This window comes from Carcharodon carcharias, chromosome 1 (genome assembly GCF_017639515.1).
Source record: "Carcharodon carcharias isolate sCarCar2 chromosome 1, sCarCar2.pri, whole genome shotgun sequence".
NCBI lineage: Eukaryota > Metazoa > Chordata > Chondrichthyes > Lamniformes > Lamnidae > Carcharodon > Carcharodon carcharias.
In genome coordinates this window covers 70042302-70069080 of record NC_054467.1, presented here as the reverse complement: position 1 = coordinate 70069080, position 26779 = coordinate 70042302, and the positions used below count along the sequence as shown (strand labels likewise).

Sequence of the window (26779 nt, the reverse complement as noted above, 5' to 3'; positions counted from 1 at the left end):
ATCTGCCTTGTTTTGCAAATTTAAATCTTTTCCCATCATCTAAATAATCACTGCCACGATACAGGTGTTATTTTGGTTCGAAACTTTTATATCTAGTTCCACTCTTCCCAGAATTAGTTTCAATGGACAAGACATCTGAAACCCTTCCTTCTCATGAAGTGAACGAAATTTCGTCAGCAGCAAAAAAAACCCAAAACCCGTCAGAACGCATTCCGATTTCACTCTGACTGATGTTGGGCTTTGAACTTGACAAAAAAAGTGGCAACCATTCACCGAAACGTCCTGAAATATCCCCCTCTCCTCTTCCCTCCCTCGAGCTGGAGCATCTCCATGGTTTCTCCTCCTCCTCCCAACACCCCCTCCTCTGACGCAGCTGGCCAGTGACTGGGCTGATGTCATTTCCCCGCGCCGCCTGTGCGATGGGGTTACCTCCCATCCCCCTCTCGCTTCACTTACTCTCTCTCTCAGCCTGAAGTTCAGTGGAAGCCACCAGAAGAGAACGTTTGACTCGTGCGCTTGCTCGAGACAGAGCTCGAGCGAGAGGGGGCTGCGTGCGCCTGCCCCGTGCAGAGTCAGGGCTAGGGCAGTGGGGAGCCTCCCCCCTCCCCCAATAACACAGCGGCAACAAGCCATGGTATAAGGACACTCAGCCAGCGTGAGAAAGAGAGAGAAGAGGGGGCACCGAGCAGGGAAAGTTTATAGACAGCCCGGGCTCTGTGGGAGGGAGGCCGCGGACAGCCGTCTTCAGGATCTGCGTTACAAAGAAGAGGCAGACTCTGTTTAGGAGTCTGTGAATTGGGGGGGGGGTGGGGGGGTGGCGATGGGTGAGACGGACATCACCCCGGACTAGAGTGGGGAGACCCCGGGGCACTTTGTAAAGCTGATGAGCAGCAGCCCCGCCCGCTATCCCCTGGGTAAAGTACTGAAATTGACCGGGACCCCCACCCCCCCATTCCGATCCCATTCCCGATTTAGTGCGGGGGGTGGTGGTGAGTCCCGGAGTCGGTGTGAGCTGCATTTCATCTGGAGTCAAAGCGTGTCTCATCCTCCCGCTCGGGTGAGTTACTCATTCACACACATTGTGTTATTAGCTGCAGGAGACCGAGAGAGAAGGGGGAACCCTCTCTGTGTGTATTGGCGTGGAAAGGAGTGAGAACAGTAAATGATTAACACCAAGAGGAAAAAAGCTACACATAAATCCTATCCTCATCCTTCTCCTTTCAGGGGGCTGGGCAGCCAGCGATCCTATTAGAAGTTAATCTACATGATTGTCAAGTTCAGGAAACGAAGTCAATTGGTGTCTTTTTAAGTCAGAAATTAATTGGTTTATTGAAACGCCTGTACCCCGCTAGAAAAGTCATTAACGCCATCTCTGGTGATCCAAGGCTTAAATATAATAGTTTTAATCCGTTTGTATAGTGTTTCAATCCCTATTAAATGTCTCCAATCAAGTGTGAACAGGGTTGCTTCTTCCAAACATCAATGCAAAGTGAGATTTCCAATGTATCGTAACATTTGATGCCAACATGATCTAAGCTCCCAGCTGGTTTCAATTCTTTTGTTGAAAGTTAATTTTAAAATATTTTTTTATTGAATTCATTTATCTGAATTTACATATGATAATGCAGATTAACGTCTAATGGTGTATTGCGAAGGTTCAATCCCTTAATGCGTAAGGATGCGAACAGCATTTGGATGTGTTATGGGTTACATTGATGTTTCCAGTTCGTGAATGCCTTCGAGTTCAATGATGGTTGTTCATACTAGATATTGAAGGTTGTGATATTGTGATTAGGCTAGATATTGTGGCTTGGGCCGTTGGTTTTAGTATGCATTTTTTGCTGTATTAAATTTTAACTTGTTTTATTTCACATCTTGTGCAAAGTGGTTATTATGTTGCATTGATGAATGGGCAACATATAAATTACGTTTTATCTACATAAGGAGTTTTGATTGCCTTGATGTTTGTGGCATGAGTCTTCGTTTTAATTTTTAACTGAACTGCTTACAACACCCTAGTTTTTTTTTAGCATTGTGAAAAGTGCTCATATTGTAGTCGGCCCTTTCTTAACTTCACTGATAGTTGAAGACCCTTATACAGACTGCATGCATTTGTAAAGCACAGTATTTAACTTCAATGTAAGAAGACAGCACAGCTCTGCATTGTCTGTTTTCATTGTTTCAACACTCACTTGCCTAAAGGTAGGTATCTTCAATGTAATGGCTGAATGAAGTTATTATCTATAAACTTAGATTTCTTAAGAAGCTAGACTCAATTGACTTAGCTGCTTGATAGGAAAGTGGATCAAATTGTAAACGTCACATACCAATGAAAACCATTGCTCACCCGAAATTTCACCTTGTAAAAACAACATGCTTACTAGATGTGTATATATATTTAATTAAAGCCATTCAAAACTAATTGGTTGGTATGAGAATACTTTTATTGCTGTAAGGGAAGTAGGAGTAAGAGGGCGCACAGAGAGGAGACCACGCCGGAGTGAGAGGTAGACAGTGTGTGTAGTTGGGAAGTTAGTTCAGGTGTGAATTCAGTGCAGAGGGCGAAAGAGGTATTCCTTTTTCTACTTTTTTTAGCCTCCAGTTAGTTGGTGAGTTTTCTTTGTCTCCAAGCTAGGTGACTGCAACTTTCTATTATTTTAGCTGCGTAATTAACTAAATAAAGTTGGAAGAAATGGCAGGTCTGGTGGTGTGCCGTGACTGCAGCTTATGGGAAATCTGTGGAATGCAATGCAATTCCGGGCAACCATATCTGCGGTGTCTGCATCTTAAGCAACTTTGGCTCAGAGTTGCTCAGCTGGAGTCTGAGTTGTGGACATCAGAGAGGGGTAGAGTTACCTGGATACTTTGTTCCAGGAGGCAGTCACACACTTGTATTATGCAGAACTTTAGAGTTGGCCATTGGTCAGGGATAGGTGGGTGTGATGGTGCGTCAGGCAGGTATGGGGAATCAGCTTCTAATGATGGAGGAACCTCAGCCCCTGACTTTGTCCAGCAGGTACGCAATGCTTGCTACCAGTATAGATGAGGAGAATGACTGCAAGGTGGATGAATGGACTGGCCAGGCGCCATAGTATAGGATGCCATTCAAGTGAAAGGAGCGAAGAGGAATGCGATAGTGATCAGAAGCAGTATAGTCAGGCGATAGATACTGTCCTCTGCAGCCGAGAATGGAAGCTCCGAAGATTGTGTTACCTGCCCAGTGCCAGGGTTAAGGACATCTCCTCATAGCTGGAGAGAAACTAGAAGTGGGAGGAGGAGGATCCATTTGCTGTGGTTCACGTGGGAACCAAAAACATAGGTAGAACCGGGAATGATATGCTAAGAGAATTTGAGGAGTTAGGATCCAAATTAAAAAGCAGAACATCAAAGCTAATCATCTCTGGATTGTTACCTAAGTCACCTGGCAATTGGCACAGGGTCAGACAGATTAGAGAATTGAATGAGTGGCTCAAAGCGTGGTGTGGAAAGAAGGGGTTTTGATTCACAAGGCACTGGCATCACTAATCAGAGAAGAGTGAGCTAATCGTAGGGAAGAATTCCACTGGGGCCAGTGTCCTGGCCAATCGTATAACTAGGGCTGAGGACAAGGTACTAAACTAAGAGGGTGGGGAGGAGGGTTTGGGTGAAGGGAGATTTGATTTAGAAATCCAAAAAGAAAAGTTGAGGCATTGGAACAGTATAACAATGTGGGTAAAGACAAGCAGAGTAGGACAGGAAGGGACAGAGTTTAACAAAAATTGTAATCAAATAAATTTATTGCAGGAATAGAAATAAAAAAGAAATTAAAGGTTCCTTATCAGAATGCACGAAGCACCTACAAGAAAATAGATGAGCTAGTGGCACAAATAGAGGTATATGATTTGGATCTAATCGGCGTTACGGAGACATGATTACAAGGTAATCAAGGTTGATAAATAACTATTCCAGGTACATAATATTTCAGAAAGATAGACAATGGCAAGGAGGAGGGGTAACCCTGATAATAAAAGGTGACATAAGGACATTTGTGAGAAAGAACCTGGCCTCAGAAGATCATGAAGTAGGACCAGTATAGGTGGAAATTGGGAATAGAAAGGGTCAGGAGACACTGGTGGGAGTAGTTTATAGGCACCCTAACAGCTATACTCTTGGGCAGAGCATTAAACTAGAAACCATTGGAGCTTGTAACAAAGGAAACATAATTTTGGGGGATTTTAAACCCATATAGACTGAGACAATCAAATTGGCAAGTGTGACTTAGAAGAAGAATTTGTAGAACATTTTCTTGATAGTTTCTTGCAGCAGTTGTGGAACTGACATGGGATAAAGTTATCGTTATATCTAATATTGTGTAATGAAGCAGAGTTAATTAATGTCATAATAAAAGAAATAGTGATCATAATACCATTGAATTCCTTGTTAAGTTTGAGTATTTTATATTCCAATCACAAACAAGAATCTTAAACTTCAAGCCAACTACTTAGGTATAAGGGGAGAACTGGCTAAGGTAAATAAACTGAAAGGTATGGAGGTAAATGTACAGTGGAAAACATTTTAAAGAAACAATTCAATGTTCAACAAAAATACATGCCATTGAACAACAAAAATTCAGCAAGAAAAACCCAATTTCTGGCTCAATCAGGAAGTTGAGGGTAGCAATAGATTAAAAGAAGAGGCATACAATGTTGCAAAAAAAAGCTACAGTAAGCTTGAGGATTGGGAGTATTTTAGAAACTGGCAAAGTACCACCAAAAAGTTGAGGGGGAAAAAATGGAATAAGAGTAAACTGCCCAGAAATATAAAAACAGATTGTAAGAGCTTTTATAGGTATATAAAAAGGAAGAGAGTAGCTAAAATAAACATTAGTCCCTTAGAAACAAAGACAGGAGAAATTATCATGGAGAATGAGGAAATGGCTGAGGCATTGAACAAATATTTTGCCTATCTTCAGAGTAGAAGATGCAAATTTAATTCCAGAAATAGCCAGTAACATAGGGGCTAAAATGAGTGAGCAAATTAAGGAAATCAATAGTTTTTCTCTGCTGATATTGGAGAAATTTAAGGGACTAAAATCTGGCAAATACCCAGGACTTGATGGCCTACACCCTAGGATTATAAAAGAGATAGCTGCAGAGGTAGTGGATGTGCTGGTTATGATTTTCCAAAATTCCTAGATTTGGGAATGGTCCAATTAGATTGGAAGTTGGCAAATATTATACCGCTTTTCAAGAAAGGAGGGAGGGAGAAAACAGGGAACTACAGGCATGTTAGCCTAACATCAGTTGTTGGGAAAATGCTGGAATCTTTGCTTAAGACTTCCTTAATATTAGTATGATTAGAACAAGACAACATGGGTTTATTAAAGGGAAATCCTGTTTGACAAATTTATTAGTTTTTTGAGGATGTAACTAGAGGGCAGGTTAAGGGGAGCCAGTAGGTATAATACACCTGAAATTCCAGAAGGCATTTGATAAGGTTCCACACAAGTTTAATAGGCAACGTAAGGGCTCATGGAGTTGAGGGTAATATTTTAGCATGGTTAATGGAAGTAAAGAGTGGGCATAAATGGGGCATTTTCAAGCTGGCAGGCAGGGAACAGTGTAGTATCACGAGAATCAGTTATGGGGCCTTAGCTATTTACAGTCTACATTACTCTCTGTCTCTTCATAATGTAGCAGTTTGCTGATGGTACCAAGCCAGGTGGAAAGGTAAGCCACAGGGAAGACACCGGCTGATAAGAGATATAGACAGGTTAAGTAAGTGGGCAACAAGATGGCAGATGGAGTATAATGTAGGAAAGTGTGATGTTATTCACTTTGGTTGCAAGAATAGAAAAACAGAATATTTTTAAAAACGTGTGAAACCTTTAAGTGTTGGGTGTGCTCATACAAGGAACGTGGAAAGTTAGCATGTGGGTGCAGTAAGCAAATAGGAAGGCAAATGGCATTGTGGCCTTTATTGCAAGGGGATTGAAGTCAAAGAATAAAGCAGTCTTGCTATAATTGTACAGGGTTTTGGTGAGACCACATCTGGAATACTGTGTGCAATTCTGGGTTTCCACGTTTAAAAATGGATATACTTGCATTGGAGGCAGGACAGTGAACATTCACTAAATTGGTCCTTGGGGTGAGGGGGTTGTGCTGTGATGAGAGGAGAAGTAAATTGGGCTTATATACTCTGGAGTTTAAAAGAATGAGATGTGATCTCATTGAAACCTGCAAAATTCTGAAGGGGCTTGAAAGGCTAGACGCTGAGGGATTGTTTCCGCTGGTCAGGGAGCCTCAAACATGGGAGCAGTCTCAGGATAAGGGGTTGATCATTTAGGTCTGAGATGAGAAATTTCTTCACTCAAAGGGTTGTGAACCTTTGGAATTCTCTCCAACAGAGGGTTGTGGATGCTCCTGGGATAGACATATTTTTGGTGTCTCGGAATTAAAGGATATGGGGAGAGGTGGGAAAATGGAGTTGAAGCCCAAGATCAACCACGATCGTGTTGAATGGCAGAGCAGACTCGACGGGCCATATGGTCTATTCCTATTTTTTGTGTGTTCTTGTGGAAGAGTAAAAATATAAATGTATTCAAAAACAATGGCTGTGTTGTTCCCAACTCTGCTCCTGCCTTAGCTCATCTGCTGCTGAAACTCTTATCCAAGCCCTTGTTACCTCTAGATCTGACTATTCCAATGCACTCCTGGATAGCCTCCAAAATTCTAATCCACTGTAAGTTTGAAGTCTTCCAAAACTCAGCTGCCCATGTCCTTACGTGCACCAAGTCCCATTCATCCATCACTCCTGTGCTTGCTGACCTTTGTTGGCTCCTGGTCAAGTAATGCCTTCATTTTTAAAACTCTCATCCTTCTTTTCAAATCCCTCTAGGATATTGCCCTCCCTATTTCTGATTTTAAGTGCTCCACCATTGACTTTTTTTCAACTGCTCAGGTCCTAACCTCTGGAATTCCCCCCCCCCTATGCACCTCTGCCTCTATCTTGCTTTCTTCCTTTAAGACACTTCTTAAAACTTACCTCTTTGACCAAGTGTATGGCCATCTGCCATAACATATCTTTATGATTTGATGTCAAATTTTGCTTTGCAACTCTTCTGTGAAGAACCTTGGAGTATTTTATTACATTAAAGGCACTGTATAAAATGGGAGTTGTATGTGCTGGAAAAAGGTGCAAATGTGCTGAAGTGATGTCAGGCGCACAGACCTGCTGAGTTTTTCCAGGTAATTCTGTTTTTGTTTTACACATTTGATTTGGATTGCTTTTATTGTTAAACCCAGCGGGTATGCTTTACTTTCAAACTTTTTGCTAATCAGTTTTCTGACAATTGTGAAAGCTTCAAAGAAGAATGTATAATGTGGAAACTATAGGAACATAACCACAGGAGTATGCCTTTCAGCCCATCAAATATGTTCCACCCTACATCTAGCTCGTGGCTGATTTGTACTTTAACTGCCTGTTAATCCAACTTGGTTCCACATCCCTTAATATCCTTGCCTAACAGAAATCCTCTTTGCCTACCAGAAATCTATGAACTCATGTGGCCTTGGCCTCAACAGCTTTTTTAGGGGAAAGAGTTCCAGATTCCCTGAAGAAGTGTGCCCTAAATTCACTCATGAAAGGCCTAGCTCTAATTTTAAGGTTAGACCCCTTGTTCTGGATTTTCCCACTGGAGCAAATAGTTTCTATTTACTCTATCAAACCCTTTAATTATCTTAAGCATCTCAATTAGGTCAGCCCATAATCTTCTATACTCAAGAGAATACAAATCTAATTAACCTAAGCAACCTTTCCTCAAAATGTAACCCTTTTAGCCCTGGTGGTGTTCTGGTGGATCTGCGCTTTACCTACTTCATGTCCAACATAACTATTTGCAATTCCTATCCAATTTTTTTAAGACTTGTATTAAAGGGTCAGTAACTTGTTTAAACACTGAAGCATTTTACTATCCATCTCATGAGCAATTGTAACTTCTACTTCTTGCGTTACAGCACCCTCTATTAAGCGAACAATTCTTACTGATTGAACATTGTGTAATATGCAAGAAGGTGCTTGTGTGCCCGTAACATTGATTTTATTGTGCGCCCGTAACATTGATTTTATTGTGCGCCCGTAACATTGATTTTATTGTGCGCCTGTAACATTGATTTTATTGTGCGCCCGTAACATTGATTTTATTGTGCGCCCGTAACATTGATTTTATTGTGCGCCCGTAACATTGATTTTATTGTGCGCCCGTAACATTGATTTTATTGTGCGCCCGTAACATTGATTTTATTGTGCGCCCGTAACATTGATTTTATTGTGCGCCCGTAACATTGATTTTATTGTGCGCCCGTAACATTGATTTTATTGTGCGCCCGTAACATTGATTTTATTGTGCGCCCGTAACATTGATTTTATTGTGCGCCCGTAACATTGATTTTATTGTGCGCCCGTAACATTGATTTTATTGTGCGCCCGTAACATTGATTTTATTGTGCGCCCGTAACATTGATTTTATTGTGCGCCCGTAACATTGATTTTATTGTGCGCCCGATTGCTTTGACTTACGTTGTCAAAACAGTAGTTTGTGGTGAAAGTCCCTGATAGGTAGTTGCATTTTTTCACTTAACTTGATGAAATCCATATTTATTTACTAACTCTTGTCAAGCTACATAGTTATTTCAAACTGAGCTTAAAGCAATTACGTGAATGCAGAGGAATTAATTAGAATTGTGAAATCATCTGTAGTGAGTAGACCAAAGTTTACACTGTTTTAAAAAAAATTCATACTTCACAATTAAATTATAAAGTCGTTTGAGACATTAATCATTGCTTAAATTATTCTGATAAATTTATTTCTTAAACTTTACGTTGCATTTAGACTGCTGCTTCCAGATTGAAACCAATCTCTCAGTACTGCAGTTCGTTTACTGGCTTGAAATTGAATTTTTTAGCACGCAGCTCTATTATTTGCATGTGAATTGCCCTCTGAGCCTTTAAAATTTAAATATTTGAAGAGTGCGAACAGCACTTTCTAAACACTTAAAACCAGCTAGTATAAACTTGCCCAGGGGGGTCCAGTGGACACTTACAGTACTTTGCAAATGGGTTTGGTACTGTAGTAAAATTATATCCCATGCAGCATCAGACTTGGTTCATGTGAGACCAGCTGCAGCAGGATGTTGCACAAATTCTCTCTGGATTTATACTACATCTTTAGCATTGTTGCAAAGAGCACATGTTAAAGGTTGGTGTACAAGTGAACAATTACTTAACCATAGGTTTTTTTGAAAATGATTAGTTGATGCTTTCCAGCAAAATGTAATCTGATCAGTAATGTATGAAATTACAGTATTTATGAAATGTTACAGTAAGTTTGGCTTAGTGGCCCTCTGCTAATTGGTACTTCCCTGGAGGTGGCTGATTAGTGAGAGCTGCTAATTGAAAATAGTAACATGTTAAGAGAAAAAAAAATTCTGGGGAACCAGGAAAAAATTCAGCTGGATTCCTATTGTATTATGACATAATATAAATGTGCAGTGCAAAATTATGACAGCTTGTCTACAGTATCACTTTGCATTGAGAAATGTTTGCTATTCAGTGACTTTTCATGTGTTGCCCTAAAAGGAAAATCTTGCTGTTTGTGTCTTGTGAAATCATACATCTTGGTGCACTAGTTAGTTCAGATGTAGTTTTGTTAATTTTGCTCTACTTTTCTTGCTGGTAAAAGAGAGGTGAGAAAGTGGTCTAAAACTTGAGATGGAGAAGCCACTTGAGATGTCAAGATCAAGGAGGGTATTAACGTTTTTGAAAGATGAGATTCAGGGCAGAAAATCAGAGGTAGGGGCTTTAAACCTCCCTCCAGGGATTTTTCAGCAGGAACAGAGAAGGGAGAGCACTTGAAAACTTAGCATGAAAAGTTAGATAGGAGGGAAAAAAAGCTCAATATTTGTTTACCAGCTACACCAAATTTCTGTCAGGCTTATGCCAACAGTCACTGCTATAACCCTGGCTCCAGAATGTTTGTGCTATGAAATCCATTGAGATAGGTAAGAAAGCAAGTTGTGAGAAGGTCACAGTCTGCAAAGGGATATAGGTAGGTTGAGTGAGTGGGTAAAAATTTGACAGATGGAGTATAATGTGGGAAAATGTGAGGTCCACTTTGACAGGAAGGATTTTATTTAACTGGTGTGAGAATGCTGCGGTACAGAGGGATCTTGTACATGAATCACAGATTTGCATGCGGGTACAGCAAGTAATTAGGATGGCAAATGAAATGTTGGCCTTTGTTGCAAGGGGAAATGGAATATAAAAGTGGGGAAATCTTGCTACAACTGTACAGTGTATTGGTGAGACCACACCCAGAGTACTGTGCACACTTTTGGTCTCTACTTAAGGAGGGATATACTAGCATTGGAGGCAGTTCAGAGAAGGTTCGCTAGATTGAGTCCTGGGATGGAGGGGTTGTCTTATGAGGAAAGGTTGGGCCAATGCTCATTGGAATTAAGAGAGGTGATCTTATTGAAGCAAGTAAGATTCTGAGGGGATGTTTCCCCTCATGGGGAAATCTAGATTGAGGGCATGGTTTCAAAATAAGGGGTCTCCCATTTTAAAATGGAGATGAGGAATTTCTTCTGTGAGGGTCATTCATGTTTGGAATTCTCCACCCCACAGAGCAATGGAGGTTGGATCATTGAAGATATTCATGGCTGAGTTAGGCAGAATTTTTGATCTACAAGGGAGTCAAAGATTACAGGGGGCAGCCAGGAAAGTGAAGTTAAGGCCACTTTCAGATTAGCAATGATCTTATTGAATGGTGGAGCAGCATGAAGGTGCTGAATGACCTGCTCCTGTTTTCGTTATATTGTAGTTATGTTGGGTGTTGCTGCTTAATTTATAATGGCCAGAACACTTGAACAAGTAGATTTTTTCCCCCCTGTTTTCTGCTGCTGCCTACCACTCCTGCTACTAAGGTATTGATTCATACTGCTGAATGTATTTGGTGCTAACAATCTTGGTTTCTTACCTATCCTCAAGTTTGAGCTGAAACAGAGGGAACAAACTATTTAGTCATGAATGGTATTGAGGTCAAGTCTGATCCTGTTGTTCAGCATCCAGCTGGGAGCAACGATCAATGCCAATTAGAGTTTTTCTGCAAGTTTTACTCCTCAAGGTATTGACTATTCTTATGGCTCCATCACAAATATCAATCCTCTCCTTCATCTGATATGCACAGGTCTGATTAGAAATGGCAACTTCAACTGATTTCCTCCCCCCTCCCACCCTCCGCCCCTCCCCCCACCTCTGCGAGGAGCAGAGAAATTGAGACGACTAATGTCACGCCGACAGTTCTCAATGAAAAGATCAAGAGAAGGTAAGAATCCAGAGGGAGGGGTCCAGGTGAAGGGAGAATATTGGAGGGTCCCCCTTGTCTTCACTTATCACCCCACCAGCCTCCGCATTCAAAGGATCATCCTCCACCATTTCCGCCAACTCCAGCATGATGCCACCACCAAACACATCTTCCCTTCACCCCCCCGGCGGCATTCCGTAGGGATCGTTCCCTCCGTGACACCCTGGTCCACTCCTCCATCACCCCCAACTCCTTAATCCCCACTTACTGCACCTCCCCATACATACGCAAAATATGCAACACCTGCCCCTTCACTTCCTCTCTCCTCACCGTCCAAGGGCCCAAACACTCCTTTCAAGTGAAGCTGCATTTCACTTGCATTTCCCCCAACTTAGTCTACTGCATTCGTTGCTCCCAATGTGGTCTCCTCTACATTGGAGAGACCAAACGCAGACTGGGCGACCGCTTTGCAGAACACCTTCGGTGTGTCTGCAAGAATGACCCAGACCTCCCTGTTGCTTGCCATTTTAACACTCCACCCTGCTCTCTTGCCCACATGTTTGTCCTTGGCTTGCTGCATTGTTCCAGTGAAGCTCAACGCAAACTGGAGGAACTGTACCTCATCTTCCGACAAGGCACTTTACAGCCTTCCGGACTGAATATTGAGTTCAACAACTTTAGGTCTTGAACTCCCTCCTCCATCCCCACCCCTTTCCGTTTCTTCTCCCACCCTTTTGTTTTTTCCAATAATTTATATAGATTTTTCTTTTCCCACCTATTTCCATTATTTTTAAATCTATACCTTTTACACCCTTTTAGTCTTATTTCACCCCATCCCCACTAGAGCTATCTGTACCTTGTGTGTCCTGCTATCCATTCTTAATTAGCACATTCTTTTAGATAATATCACCATCTTCAGCACCTCTTTGTTCTTTTGTCTGTGACATCTTTTGGTTATCTGCTCCTATCACTGCTTGATTGTCCCTACAACCAAATCTTTTTCCGCACCCCCCCCCCCCCCCCCCCCCCCCCCAACAACTTCTCCCCCCACCTTAAACCAGCTTATATTTCACCCCTCTCCTATTTTTACTTAGTTCTGTTGAAGGGTCATGAGGACTCAAAACGTCAACTTTGTTATTCTCCACCAATACTGCCAGACCTGCTGAGTTTTTCCAGGTATTTCTGTTTTGTTTTGGATTTCCAGCATCCGCAGTTTTTTGTTTTTATCTCTGTCATGTTATGGTGCTGCTGATTGTACTTGAGTGTCTATTGGTAGTGTTTCAATGTGGTTTCATTTATTCAGTGACTTGGAGATAGTATATAGATCTTCTTAAACTATTTATTTGCACTATTTACAAAGGGCTCACGGTAAGTACATGGTTCTATGGACGCAGAATTGTTCTGTGTCTTGTTCTCTTGGACCCTCCAGGTCGTTTGACACTGATACCATGTGTATGTCATCATTAGCATCATTGTCTAATTAACATAACCATTAACCCTTTACTCTACATCTCCTCCCAAGTGTAATCTCAAAACTTAAAATTATTCTGTTAAACTATTTACAAACTATCTACATTTGTACATTCTCCCACAAACACAACCTCACAGTTGAGCCTGTCTGGTTCTTTTACGACTCTCTCTGACCTCATTGCTTCTAAGAGTATCAGAGCCTCTCTATTCCTTCAGGAAAGCCCAAGTGACGTTTTTACAGGATATGGTCGTGGCTGCTGATTTTGGTCTATGATGATACCTTCTACCTGATGGTCTCTTATCTACACCTTTTGACCTGGTTCTAATGTGGATAGTGTTCTCACTCTATGCTACTGATTTATACCAGCTGGACTGTTTCTCTTTGTGTGTTGCCACTTGGTCATGGTGTTGTTGGGTCTGAGCTGATACTGCAATGAAAGAAGTTGTGCCTTCTAGCATTTTCCCTATCAGTTCTGCAAAAAGCCATTACTAGAGTTAGGCTAGCTCTAGGTCATTGCTCTTTTTCATTAACATTGTTATGGTTTTTACCACTCTCTCCACTTCTTCATTTGCTTGCGGATGGTGTGGTGAACTGGCCACATGGTGAAATCCATATTCCGCTGAGAATTGTCAGAAATGCTCATATATACTGTGGACCGTTGCCCAAGATGACCTCATTTGGAATGCCATAGGTAGAGTAAATGTGTTTCAAAGTTTTTACCACAGCTTCTGCTGCTTTCCAACCAACCAGAGTACTAGTCAATGACTATAAGGTAAATTTTTCTTTTGATGCCAAACAGATCCATTCCTAGCCTTTGCCAAGGTCTGGATGGAAATGTTGATGGTAGTAATGGTTCTGTTAGTTCTGGGCTGTTGATGACACATCAAAATAAATTCTTCAATAGATTTTGAAATTCCAGGTCACCATACTGATTGTTATGCTCTTGCTCTGCATTTGGTAATTGTTACAACCGGGATGGGAGGATTGTGCGAATTATCAAGCCCCATTACTCCTCAGGCCAAATCATGCATTTAAATTTTGTGACCAAAAAGGGCCATTATGTACCTACTTTTATGGTACCCAGAAGAAAAGAGACTCTGACCAGGCTTCTTTCAAAAACTCAATGATTAATTTATTTTAAAACAAAACTTCTTTCAACAAATTGCAATTACTGGTTAACACACAATTGTAATTGAGAAGTATCTATCCCTTCCTGAAGAATTCCCCCAGTGCGCACACATACACAGACAAACAAAGGGCAGATGGGGTCTCTCTGCAGAGATGGGCTTTGGAGATTGGGCATTGTAAAATAAAGGATAAAGTCCATAGGGTCTTAATGCTGTTGGTCTGGAGTTCCCTCATGTGAAGGAGCGGCCACTGGTCCTGGTGGATGCCTGGATGTTCTCACCACTGGTTCCAGCTTTGCAGGTCCAAATACAGCCTGATTACACTCAGATGAGGGTTCGCTGGCTACAGGTTGATAGCCACACACAATTTTAGGCAAGGTAGAGAGAGTGAGTCAGTCAAGGTAGCTGCCTTTCCTCAGTTTGGTCTCCAACAAAACTGCCTTCCAAATAAGCAAGGTTTTACAACTTCAGTTTATTTTTCCTCTGCCATGTGTTGTGACCAATTCAGTTGGTAAAGCAGAGTATAAAAAAAAAATCCCAGAGGGAAACTTTAAACAACTGTCATAACCAATAGTTTTAAGTGCTATGTTTGAGATGTGACTCTAAACTCAGGAATCAGACCACTAGTTCTCAAGGTTTTACATTAAACTAAATTAAACATTTTATTAATATACACCGGTTAAAATACACCCATAGCTACAAATTTCTACTATTATAACTTTTAACAAATTCCCAAACTAATCTCCATTAAGGCAACAGCAACCCATAGACTTAACCAGATACCAGGCAAAGCATTTTCACCTTACAAATTCAAAATGAGGTTCTTTTTGCTGTTGGGCCAGTTAGACCAGTTGGAGGCCTGCAGCTGCCTTTTGATCTTATATTGCCTCTGCCTGCACACCCGAAAACTACTGAAGTTATACGTACCAGCCCAATTGAATGTTAATTCTCATTGTATCAACAACCTCTTTGAACTTCATCTTTTAATAATGAAACCCTTTTCATAATACCAATTTTATTAGTAAAATAAACATATTGCTTGGTAGGTGCTAGAAAGGCATCAATTTTCACCCCACTTGTTGAATGCTGTATTCAAAAAATGCAAATGCATGCTATCTGTCTTACATATCAAAACTAGGACGTATCAAAACACCCAGACTAGCTGGCTTCAATCAAATTAAGACATACCCGCAGACTAAACCTCTATTTTAAAAGAAAGATATTTTCCAAAACATTATATACGTTAATAGCTTCATGACACGTGACACTGCTTTTTTGACTCCCAGCTTTTCATTAATTAGTGCTTTGCGGTTCAACAATCAAATAATTCCTTTTCAAGTACCATATAGGTCATGTGATTTCTTGGAAGAGGCTTGCTTGTTTAGAGTTCCAAGGTGATTTTATGACCTTTTTTAAAAACAAATCCCAGCTTCGCATTCACATGTCCAGATCATGCCAAATCCTTCCATTTTGTGAAAGAAAACTTCAGCCTTGAGAGATATGACCACCAAGAAGCTTTTGGAGAATGTCTTCTCATCGCTTTTGGGATTGCTAGCCTGTTGTTGAAGTCTAAAAGGTCCTCAACAGTCGTTAGATGTTTTTGTTATTCGTGGTATTGTCTTAACACCTGATTGCTTGGGACATATTCAGGCCAACTATCTTGGCACTTTGTTCTGACGTGACTGCATTCTGTGCTCTTCAGCTGAGCTTTTCTAATTTCCCTGAGTTTGTTTTCAGAGGCTGGTAGGGTGCTTGTTGGTGAAGAATATGCTTCTACCTCAGATGAGTGTCATGTGATGCTCTCTAGCCTAGTCGGCTGTAGCTCTCAACAGTGTGTCGGCAGTTGTCTGACTTTTCCCTGGCACATCCTCTGTTGTAGAGCCATAGCGCATGAGTCTTTGCCGGAAACGCTCTATCCTTGGCAGCATCTTAGAAATTTTCATTCAGAAGAGTAACCAGAGGTTTTATGGTCTGTCTCAATCCTGAATTGTAAGCCCATTGAGTAATCTCAAAAATTTTTTGCAGGCCCATGTCACCACTAGTGCTTCCTTTTCAGCCATTGCATAATGTTCTTCAGTCTCTCAACAATCGAGAGGCAAAGTAAACCGTTTTTTTCCTGCCATCCTCCTGGATCTGTCGAAAAATGGCTCCAAGCCCCATCACTAGTGCATCAGCTACCACTATTGCTGGCAGTTTGGGGTCATAATGTGCAAGCACACCCAGAGACAAGCAGCTCTTTAATCTTGTCAAAAGCATTCTTCTGCCTGACTCCCCAGTACCACTGCTGACCTTTTCTCAGCAGGTCCCATAAAAGTTCATTGACAGACAGATTTGGGATGAATTTCCCTAACTGATTGACCATACTAAAAGTAGTTGTCTGTCAACAGCAGTCTTGGGCTGTGGAAATTCTTTAATTGCTTTGGACTTTGGGGGTCTACTTTTATCCCTTTTTGTGTAATATGGCCTAAAAGTCTGATGGTGGTCTTCCTAAACCCGCACTTTTCATTCAGAGTGGAGCCTGCATGTTCAAGGATTTTTAAAACCTCCCGGACTCTATGATCATGCTCTTTTTTTGTAGCACCATGGATGAGCAGCTCCTCCATATGGCAAATAATGCCTTCTCTGCCTTTGAGGATGTTGAACATAGTGCATTAAAACATTTCTGGTGCATTAAAAGATTTCTGGCGCAGAGGATATGCCAAAGGGAAGTCGATTGAAACAAAAGCGATGGAAGAGAGTGATAAACGTTGGCAACAATCTTGATTCTTGGTTAAGGGGAATCTGCCAAAAACTGTTCTTGGCATCCAGCTTTGTAAAAAGAACACTTTTGGACAACTTCACCAGACTGTTATCAACAGAAGATATCAGGTCTGTCTCTCTTTGAACGGCTTTATTTAGCTGTGTCAAGTCAAAGCAGAGTCTGATTTTTTTCCATGAGGTTTAGGGACTGTCACTAGACCTGAGCACCATATTGTAGGCGCTGCAACAGGAGATATCACTCCTTGATGAAGCATCCTGTCAATTTTCTCTTAGACTTACTCGATCAGTGGGTGTAGTACCCCCTACAGGTAAATAAGCAAACATGATTGGCATCTGGAAGTAGAGTGATGTGATACTCTCTTTTGAGCTTTCACAGTTCTTGAAACAACCTAGGAAATTCATGACTAAATACGGCATCATCCTGTGTTACCTCTTTGGCCCTCTGTAGAAGACCAAGTCATGAACATGCTACCTTGCTAAGCAGAGAAAGTTGCTGATTCTGTAGGATATAAAGCTTTACATTAATTTCTTTATCTTTATGTCGAAGGGCTTTGAGGTCCGTGCCTCCTAGTTCCCGAAGCTTTATTTTTGATGGCTGTGTCTCAAAATTATTAAGCCAGTCCAAATTGTCCAGTCAGACTGTGACCCCAGCCTGGTGTCCAGTTTAAATTCTGTTCTGTAACCTTTGACTTCCACCTCTTCAGATCAGAGCTACTTATTGGGATGTTTTATTTACTCCAGGAAATCTTCATTCTGAATATCATTATTTCCAATTTGCTGCACTTTAGAATGTTGAGAAGCTTGTTCCCACTATCTCCTCTTCAATTGTGCTTTAGATCTGCAGGATTATTTAAAATGTCCGGTCTTGCCACAGAGAAAGCACTTGGTTCCCCCTGCTGGGTAATCTCTGTAACGATGCTGTTTTTGGCACCTCATCTGGAACATTTTAAAATTGTTGGAAGGGTTCTTCCTGCCCCTTCAGTTTTGGTGGGCCTTTCGGTGGTGGGGCAACCCACTTTGGGCCTACATACTGGATTGTCCCCTCCTGAGCTTTGACATCTTCCTGAAGTATGCCCCGATTCTGCTATCATAGCTCTACGCACATTGCAAACTATTCGGCCATCTGTAACGTTAAATCCTCTTTGGTTTGCTACCGGCCAGTCAATATAAATCGTTAATAAATTAATCGATGAATTCACCTGGCTTTTGGCTCTTGGTTAAATCGTGCCTGTTTGATGACTAGATTCTTCTTTGGGCTGAAGTAATTATTGAAGGCCCTCAAAACCTCCTCATTGGACGCTTAGGTCTCCTTGGTTCCTTGTCTTGCCAGGATATTGTCAGCTATGGCCCCAGTTGTGTATAGAAACGTACTGACTTGGTGTTTTCTGCGTTTTCTTGTAAACCAGAAGCTATTTGGCACCTTTCAAACTACCGCTTTGAGCTCCCATTTTTGTCCTTGCTGCAGACCCTCATTGTTTTGGAAGGGTTTTGGAAAGAGTAATGGCTGTTCAATGGCTGCCAACACTGTGTCCTCGACCAAGATTTTTTTCTTGTCTTCCTTCATTGCGAAGTCAAGCTGTTCTAAGGCCTTCATCCGTGGGTTACCAATCTGTGGTCTCTTTCTTGAACTGCGGCCCCCAATGCTGCCACCATGCTTTGATGAGGTTTCACTTACTGAGTGACTTGGAGATGGTCATTACATATTTTTTATTGAAACTATTTATTTACACTATTTACAAAGACCTTATGATAAATACATAGTTCTATGGACAGACTGTTCTGTGTCTTGCTCTCTTGGAGCCTCCGGATTGTTTGATCCTGATGTCATGCTTATATCATCATAAACATCATTGTTTAAACAACACATCCATTCATCCTTTATTTTACAGGTGGAGGTGCTGATGCCATTAAGGACATTTGCATCCCTGACTTGGCTTCTGCTGCTTTCTCACTAAATTTGCTAGTTAACGTTGCTTTGTGAGCCATCTTGAGCAAAAGCAGACTCAGTTATATGTGCTCCAGAATTGTCAAACTGTGGATCCTGGAAATCTAATATAAACCAGAAAATGCTGGAAATAACAGATCAGGCATCATCTGTGGAAAGAGGAACAAAGTTAACGTTTCAGGTTGATGACCTTACATGACAACTGGGAAAAATTAGAACTGTAAGTTTTAAGGAAGTGGGGAGGTTTGGAATAAGAACAGAAGGGAAGGTTATAGGGTGAAGGGTAGGAGAGATTAAGTGGTAAAGGATTAGTGGGACACAACCAAAGGGAGCCGTAACGGGATAAGTACAGAAACAAAAGATGTGTCTGGAAGAGGTGTGAATGGCAGAAGGGTGAACAACTGCCCAAAAGCAGAGTGAAAAACTAAACAGTAAATCCTAAACCTGCAGAGGAAAAGGAAGCAATGGGGACCAAGGTTACAGCCTTGAATTGTTGAACTGTTGAATTGAATATGTTATCTGAAAGACTTGAAACTAAATAGCATGTATGTAATTTGTGACTTTAAAAAAAAAGCCTCAATCCTTAAAAGTTGCAAGTAATTAGGAATCATAACCAAAGTTATATAAGACTAGCATGATAAATTATTCTGGTTTATAATCCAAACAATATGTATTCTAATGTAACTTGTTCATAAATGTTCCCTGAGTTTTAAGTTTTGAATTTCATTTTGAAACACTCCTTCCTTAGCATGTATATGCCATGATGCCTCTGCACTTTGGGACAAACTCGAAAAGAAAAACACAATTTTTCTTCACTGGAATCAATAAATTTGAATGAATTCACTGCGCTGCCCAGTGTTGGGGGTGAGTGGAAGACTTGAGGCCTTGAGCCTCTATGGTACAAAATAATTGGGTATTCATAAATTTTACTTTTTAACCACTGCATCTCTGCTAATTGAAATTCTGAAACACTCAATTTCAATTGTTTTTATTGAGGCTTACATTCATGTGCAAGTTTTTTTAGGAAGAAAACCTATGTGGACACTTGACTACTAGTGAATGTATGTTCATGTGATTTTTGTTAATTAGAGACTTTTGACCAGGCTTTAGGAGGAACCACTGAAAACAGGTGGTAACACTTTAAAATTAAGTCTTGTATTGAGAATGGCACTTGAGCAAATCATTGCTTTAGATGTGGTTCCTGGCCAAAATATGTTAGGACCATTTTACTATCTCAAGTGTCAAAATACTACTACTTTTAAAATGTGAGTTTCACTTTTCATTATATAAACTTTCGCTCGTGATAGTAAAAGGCAGAGGTTAATTTCTATTGACGTTTAAACTGTTCACTGTTCTTCCAAGTATTTTATATTTGCCGAATATTTTTGCATCCTCAGTTATACATCTACAATAATCAGATGGGTATAAAGTGGACATCTAGACAATTACAGAACTCATGTTTCTTAAGTCATACATGCAGTGTTTTAATTAGTGCATTAATATTGCAGAGCTGTTTCCAGTGGTGGTTTTGCGTGGCGGAGGGGGAGGAGACCTAGTGCTTTTAAAGCAGCTATTCATTATGGAGCAGTTGTTCCTTAAAGCAGCCTGCATTCAAAAGAGCTGCACGAGTGGAAATTTGTAGATTGGTAAGGGCCAGTGAGATAACATGCACCATTTTCTTGACCATGTTGGTCAGGATGTTATGTTGATCCCTTGTAATTGCCTCTTGTATGCCCATGCTGATACTTTTTTTCTTGTGAACTTAGGTGATGAAAAGGGAAGAGATTTCTGAACAAATGCTTTGTGAAATTTATTTATAATGGTTACTTTTCTATACTTGAATCCTGTAAGAAATCAAGAAACAGAATTTTTAAGTGATATTTGCCATGCTGCCACAAAAAATACTTTGAGCTAGACACATTAAGAAGGATCGCTGATGCTCGTGGCCAGGAAGCTGAATCCACTGAAATAATTAATGGGCTTGATAAATTTGCATTTTGGTCTGGAACTTTTTTTATTTTCAATTTTCCCCTTTTGCAGATATTGGGCGCCATCCAGCCTCTTCATTATTATGGAAGTCTGGCTAGTATGTGTTCTAGATGGTTTTCATGTCTGCTTAATGATTTTCAATGATGGGTGTGCTTGTACCGCAGGCAAGTTGTTTTCGACTTTTACTGTTTCTTTCTCTTCGGCTTTGAAGGCTCATTTCCCCACTTTGTTTACAAATAAAAGATTTAAGGCTTAGCTGACCATTTTTTTTTGTGAATAAGATATGGTGAAGGCCGTAAACTGGCTTGGGTCAGGACAGAATTTTTAAAAAAGAAAACATCATTGGCAAGGCCAGCATTACTGCCCATCCCTGGTTGCTCTTCAGAATGTGATGGTGAGCTGCCTTGTTATCTGCTGCAGTCTGTGATGTACTTGTACTTTGCTTTTAGTTACGTAGCTCCAGAATGTTGACCCAGCAACTACATATTTAAAAAAGTGTCCAAGTTCGGACAGAGTGTAGCGTGGAGGAGAACTTAGGGGTGATGGTGGTCCTGTGCATCAGCAGTCCTTTCCCTTCTAGGGAGTGGAGGTCATGAGTTTGGGAGATGCTGTTGAAGAAGCCTTTGTAAGCTGCTGCAGTGCATCAAAACACACAGCAGCCACAATATGCTTGATGGAGAGAGTTGATATTGAACATAGACTGCCGATCAAGTGGACTGCTATGACCTGGATGCTGTTGAGCTTCTAAGGTTACAGTTTCATGCATCCAAGCAAGTAGAGAGTATTCCATCATGCTCCTGATTTGTGCCTTGTAGATTGTGGAGGGCTTTGGGGAGTCAGGAAGAGAGCTATTTGCTGTATAATACCCAACCTCTGACCTCCTCTCTGATGTATTACGTATATAAATATACTAATTAGGAGCAGGAGTAGGCCATTTGGCCACTTGAGCCTGCTCCGCCATTCAATAAGATCATGTCTGATCCAATTGTGGCCTCAACTCCACATTCTGCCTATCCCCAATAACCTTTGACCCACATACCTCTGTCTTAAAAAAGACATTCATTGATCTTGCCTCCGCTGCTCTCTGGGGAAGCGAGTTCCAAAGATTCACGATCCTGTGAGAGCAAAAGTTTCTTCTTCTCTTCTTAAATGGGAGACCCCTTATCCTGTGTCCCCTAGTACTAGTCTCTCCCACAGGGTAAACATCCTTTCAGCATTCACACTGTCCAGTCTTTTCAGGATCTTTTATGTTTCAATAAGATCACCCCATAATCTTCTGAACTCCAGTGGATCCAGGCCCAGCCTGTTCAACCTTTCCTCGTAAGATGACTCACCCCCCGCAACCGCAGGTACCAGATGAGTGAACCCCCTCTGAACTGCTTCCATTTAGTATTTAAAAGTAATCTTTGTTTTTAACTTGTTTATTTTATTCACATTGCCATTTGCTCTCTTCAGCTGCAATGGCAAAATGGTCTGGGTCACATTTATCTCACATTGCCAGCTGATTGGAAACATACTTTGTGTAAGTTTTTAATATAATCACTTGGTCCCCAAAGAAAAAACACAAAGCTGTATCACTCCAAGATGTGAATTGTCATGTCAGCATAATGCCCTTTTAACCATTCTTAAGGAATTGTTATTGAAGAAGAGAGTAAAAATCTGTTAAAAGGTGGTATTTAGTGGTTCCCTTGTGACAACCCTGTTTTCATTCCCTAAGTTACATTGGTGTAGCAGAGTTGTACAAACTGATTTTTCCCTTCAGTAGCTTTGAACCCTTACTTCAGCTGTGAGTGAGATGATCAATCTACCAAATGGTCTAAATTCACAAATGTTGCAATAGACTAAACTTTCTATGCAGGTACCTCAAATTTGGCTGCCCAAAAACTGGAGTTGTCTGAAAACCGGACACTATTGTAATGGTGCATACATCAATTTTAATTGAGTAAAGTTTTTTTTAAAATTTGGCTAGGCGCTGCGTTGGGCTGTGTAGCTGTAGACCAGTTATCAGCTATGCCATTTTGCGTGTCACTTGATCTCGTGCTCTAAGCAACCCTTGACCCCATCTGAGCCAAACCACCCGTCCCAAAATCTAACAATATCTCAAGTCCAGCATGGCCTCGGTCCCAAGGTTGCTGGATTTGAGGGACTGCACCTGTAATAATTTTTTTTTAGTAATAAATTCTGTTCAATATATTTAAGTGTATAGATTTTCAATTTGATGCATGGATACAATATTGTAGACATTTCTGTTGATAAATAGAAGTTGATAGACTTCGTAAGTTCTCTTTTCCACATGGTCTCTCTGATAAGTGCAGAATGTGTAGTATGGGTATGCAGTGATTTTCTTTTTAAAAAAAAATTGCAAGGGATGATTATACTAGTTTAGTTTGGTTTTTGAAGATCATGATCTTTTGGTGCATTCACACTAAGTATTGTTGTAAACTTGTTTCAGCTTCACAGTTTCACTAAACTTGTGGATGTGAATCAGTTGTCAAAGGCCTTATTGACAGAAGCAAAATGAAGCGGAGTCTCCTCTTGGGCACACTCCTCTTCACTCTGGTTAGGCTTTGATTCCAGTTCATACTGCATTTTCTATATAGCCATAAATGTTGGTGCAAAGCCAAAGTGTTTCTGACTGACTTTAATAGCCATGATCTGAATACACCATTAAACACCAACTGTGGGGCCAAGAAGTAATCGTGATAAACAAATAATTGAAAGTAATGATCCATTAAAGGACTGCAGTTCAAAAAATTGACTTGAACATTGTTGTGATGGAGACCTGCTGACTATTTTATCTACACTAATATAATCTATCTTTAATTGATACGTAAGATATGGACGAAGTTGGGAAGGCTGCATTTATTAACCTGAGAATGTGATTTGTTTGGTGTGAGGGGCGGGAAGGGAGGTGGTTGGGGGGGGGGGTGTGCTGTTGGTGATGTGCGGGTGGAAGCTTATCCTTAAATAATGTATTCTTGAGTCTGAAATAATGTTCTCTGGCTCGTTATTGGATAAGTGTACCATAGCCTCTCTGGCTCAACTACTTAAGGCAGTGAGAAGTTGTTCCATCCATACCAGGTAGGTCCCAGGTTTGATTCTTGACCTGTGCTGATTTTGGCTTGAATAACAGCGCTGCAAAAATTGTCATGGGTTAGAGGGGGCAAAATTGACTCAGGTTCCCATTCCTGCACTTTTATTGTCAGGCAAGTTTTGCTGATGGAGCTGTACCCCAACAAATAATTCATCCTATTGAGAAAGAATGTGGTGAAACTGATGGCGAAAAAGGACAGAAATCTGCTAGGTGACTTGCACGTCAACTGAATTCAGAAGAAATTATCTTCCTAATGATGATCCATGAAATGCAATGGAAGAAGCAGAGGAGAAGTCATTTAGTATAATATATAATGGGGCATTTCCACATTGACAGGAAATTACTTAATTGTATTGTTAACTTAACAGTCCGCATAATACTAAATGTGCATTGCTCCTATTTTAAAGTTTGTCTAGATTTCCAGATTGCACAATTATTGCATGTAAATTTCAATTTTGTTTCTACCAAAATGATTTGCGCTAATGCTTTCAAAGTAGGTTTGAACACAGGTTCTTGTGTATTTCACTGAAGAAAATTATAACTATCGTTCATATGCAGGTCCTTTGCTTTATTTTGCTCACTATCTATGTTTTAGTTGTTTATCTCAAACTCTACCTGCCTATCTTTTTGTTTGCTTAAGAATGGCTTATAAACCAAGAATCAAAGATAACTGGTGAAAGAGAAATTAGAAAAGGCGAATGTAACATGGAGACCAACAAGGAAAATGAATGAAAGGTGCATTAAAAGAAGCAAGGGAAGAGAGAGAGTCTCAGTGGACTAACCAGATTTTGGAAAAAAATCAAATGTGATGTCATAGGGAACTAGGTAAGTGTTGGTGAGTATTTTACTTGTTTTGCTCATTTATCTTTTAAATACTGGTACAATTTATTGATAACTAAGGTTTTCTTCATAATGTTTTTGTAATAGGAGTAGTAAAGCTGATTTGGAGGAGTAGGGTTTATTAATTAAAATAAATATTCAAAAAACCTAAAATTTCAATATAAAATAAAGTTAAAGTAAATACTTAACATATGTACTTGTGTAATTAAGTATCGTATAACTTTTAATTGTAGGCGGTACTGGCTTTTAATAAGCACAGTAAATTGTAGTATACATAGGAACTATTCTAAGCTAATTAGGAAAGCTAAATTCAATTAACTAAATAACATTAAAAACAGTGGCAGGACACCTGTTATCTTGCAGCTGTGGAATGAGAGAGTTTCGGGACACCATGGTGATCCAGGGCAAACGCATCTGTAGAAAGTGTAAGCAGCTAGAAGGAATTCTGGATCAAGATTATTGATCTGGAAGCTGAACTGCAGACACTGTGCAACACAAGGGAGGGGGAGAAATATCTGGATACTTTGTTCCAGAAGACCGTCTCACCTTTTAGATCAGGTTGTCTATTTTGGACAGTGCTGAGGGACAGGAGGATTTGACTGAGTGAGGCAGGTAAAGGGAATGAGCAGGCAATTGTCAAGCAGGTACGAGTGCTTGCTAACTGTGTGGACGGAAGTGAGGTCTGCAGGATGGATGAGCAGATTGGTCACGGCACCATGGTATAGGAAATTGTTCAAGTGGGGTGAGCAAAAAGGAATGTAGTGGTAGTGGGGGACAGTATAGTGAAGGGGATTGACACTGTTCTCTGCAGCAAGGAGTGAGAGTCCAGGCGACTGTGTTGCCTGCCTGGTGCCAAGGTTTGGGGCATTTGCTCAGGGCTGGAGAGGAACTTTGGGTAGGATAGGGAGGATCCAGTTGTTGTACATCTAGGCACCAACGACATAGGCAGTACAGGGAAAGAGGTTCTGCATAGTCAGTATGAAGAGCAAGGCACCAAATTAAGAAGTAGAACCTCAATGATAATCTCTCTTACTACCTGAGCTGTGTGCAAGTTGGCATAAGGTAAATAAGATTAGGGAAATGCATGCATGGCTCAAAGACTGGTGTGGGAGATGTGGGTTCTGGTTTATGAGGCACTGGCATCAATACTAGGGAAAGTGGGGGCTGTACCTTTGGGATGGTCTACGCCTGAACCGTGTTGGGACCAGTGTTGTAGCGAGCCTCATAACTAGAGAAGTAGAGACGGTTTTAAACTAAACAAGGGGGGTTGAGGGATCAAACCTGGGTAGTTGTAGCAAATCGGGGTTAGAGCCAAGACAGCAGGCCAAAATAGTAATATGGGAAATGAGGGTCAAAGAATGGCAAGAAGGGACAGAGAAAAAAACCTAAGAATACACCAACAATTGAGACTAGATGTTACAAAGGTAAAAAGGCAAAAGCTAAAGGCTCTGTATCTGAATCCATGTAGCATCCATAATAAAGTAAGTGAAATGATAAATGCACACTGAAGTAAATAAATGTGACCTGATAGCCATTGCAGAGATGTGGCTGCAGGATAACAAGGATTGGGTCTGAATATTGAGGGGTTTATGACTATCAAGAAGAATAGGAAGTTAGGTAAAGGTGACGGGTTGGCACTGTTGATCAAGAGTGGAATTGGTGTAATAGTTAGAGTTGATCTTGGTTCAGGAGATCAGGAAGTAGAATCAGTTTGGGTAGAGATGAGGAATAGTAGGGGAAATAAGTCACTAGTGGGAGTAGTCTATAGGCCCCCTAACAGTAACCACAATGCCAGGCAAAATATACAAGAAGAAATATTCGGTGTTTGTGATATAGGGATGGCAACAATTATGGATAATTTTAATCTGCATATAAACTGGAAAAATCAGATTGGTAGTCGTCGCCTGAATGAGGAGCTCATAGAATGCTTTCAAGCTAGTTTCTTAGAGCAGCATATTCTGAAACCAACTGGAGAGCAGGTCATATTAGACTTGGTATTGTGCAATGTGACAGGATTAATTAATGACTCAGAGTAAAGTCACTCCTAGGTAGCAGCAACTACAATATGATTGAATTTTATATCCAGTTTGAAAGGGAGAAGAATGGGTCTAAGACTATTTTAAACTTAAATAAAGGCAACTATGTGGGCATGAAAGCTGAGCTAGCTGGAGTGAACTGGGATACCATGCTAGAGGATAGATTCACAGAGAAG

General features: G+C 40.7%; 1 protein-coding gene across 3 annotated transcripts in view; it reads left to right on the top strand.

Moving 5' to 3' along the window:
• Window positions 1-427: 427 nt before the first annotated feature.
• Window positions 428-26779, top strand: part of LOC121289229 (F-box/WD repeat-containing protein 7-like) — a 217292-nt gene continuing 190940 nt past the window's right edge. The window contains exons 1-2 of one of the 3 annotated variants that reach the window (XR_005945532.1): window positions 938-1057; window positions 24368-24499. Coding sequence is in view for 1 of the 3 variants with exons in the window: in XM_041208494.1 (XP_041064428.1) it covers window positions 884-1057 (174 nt within the window). In the remaining 2 variants the exon portion in view is untranslated. Of the gene's footprint in view, window positions 1058-24367; window positions 24500-26779 lie in introns of those variants that run through there. The other 2 variants (XM_041208494.1, XR_005945529.1) reach the window with 2 other exon arrangements.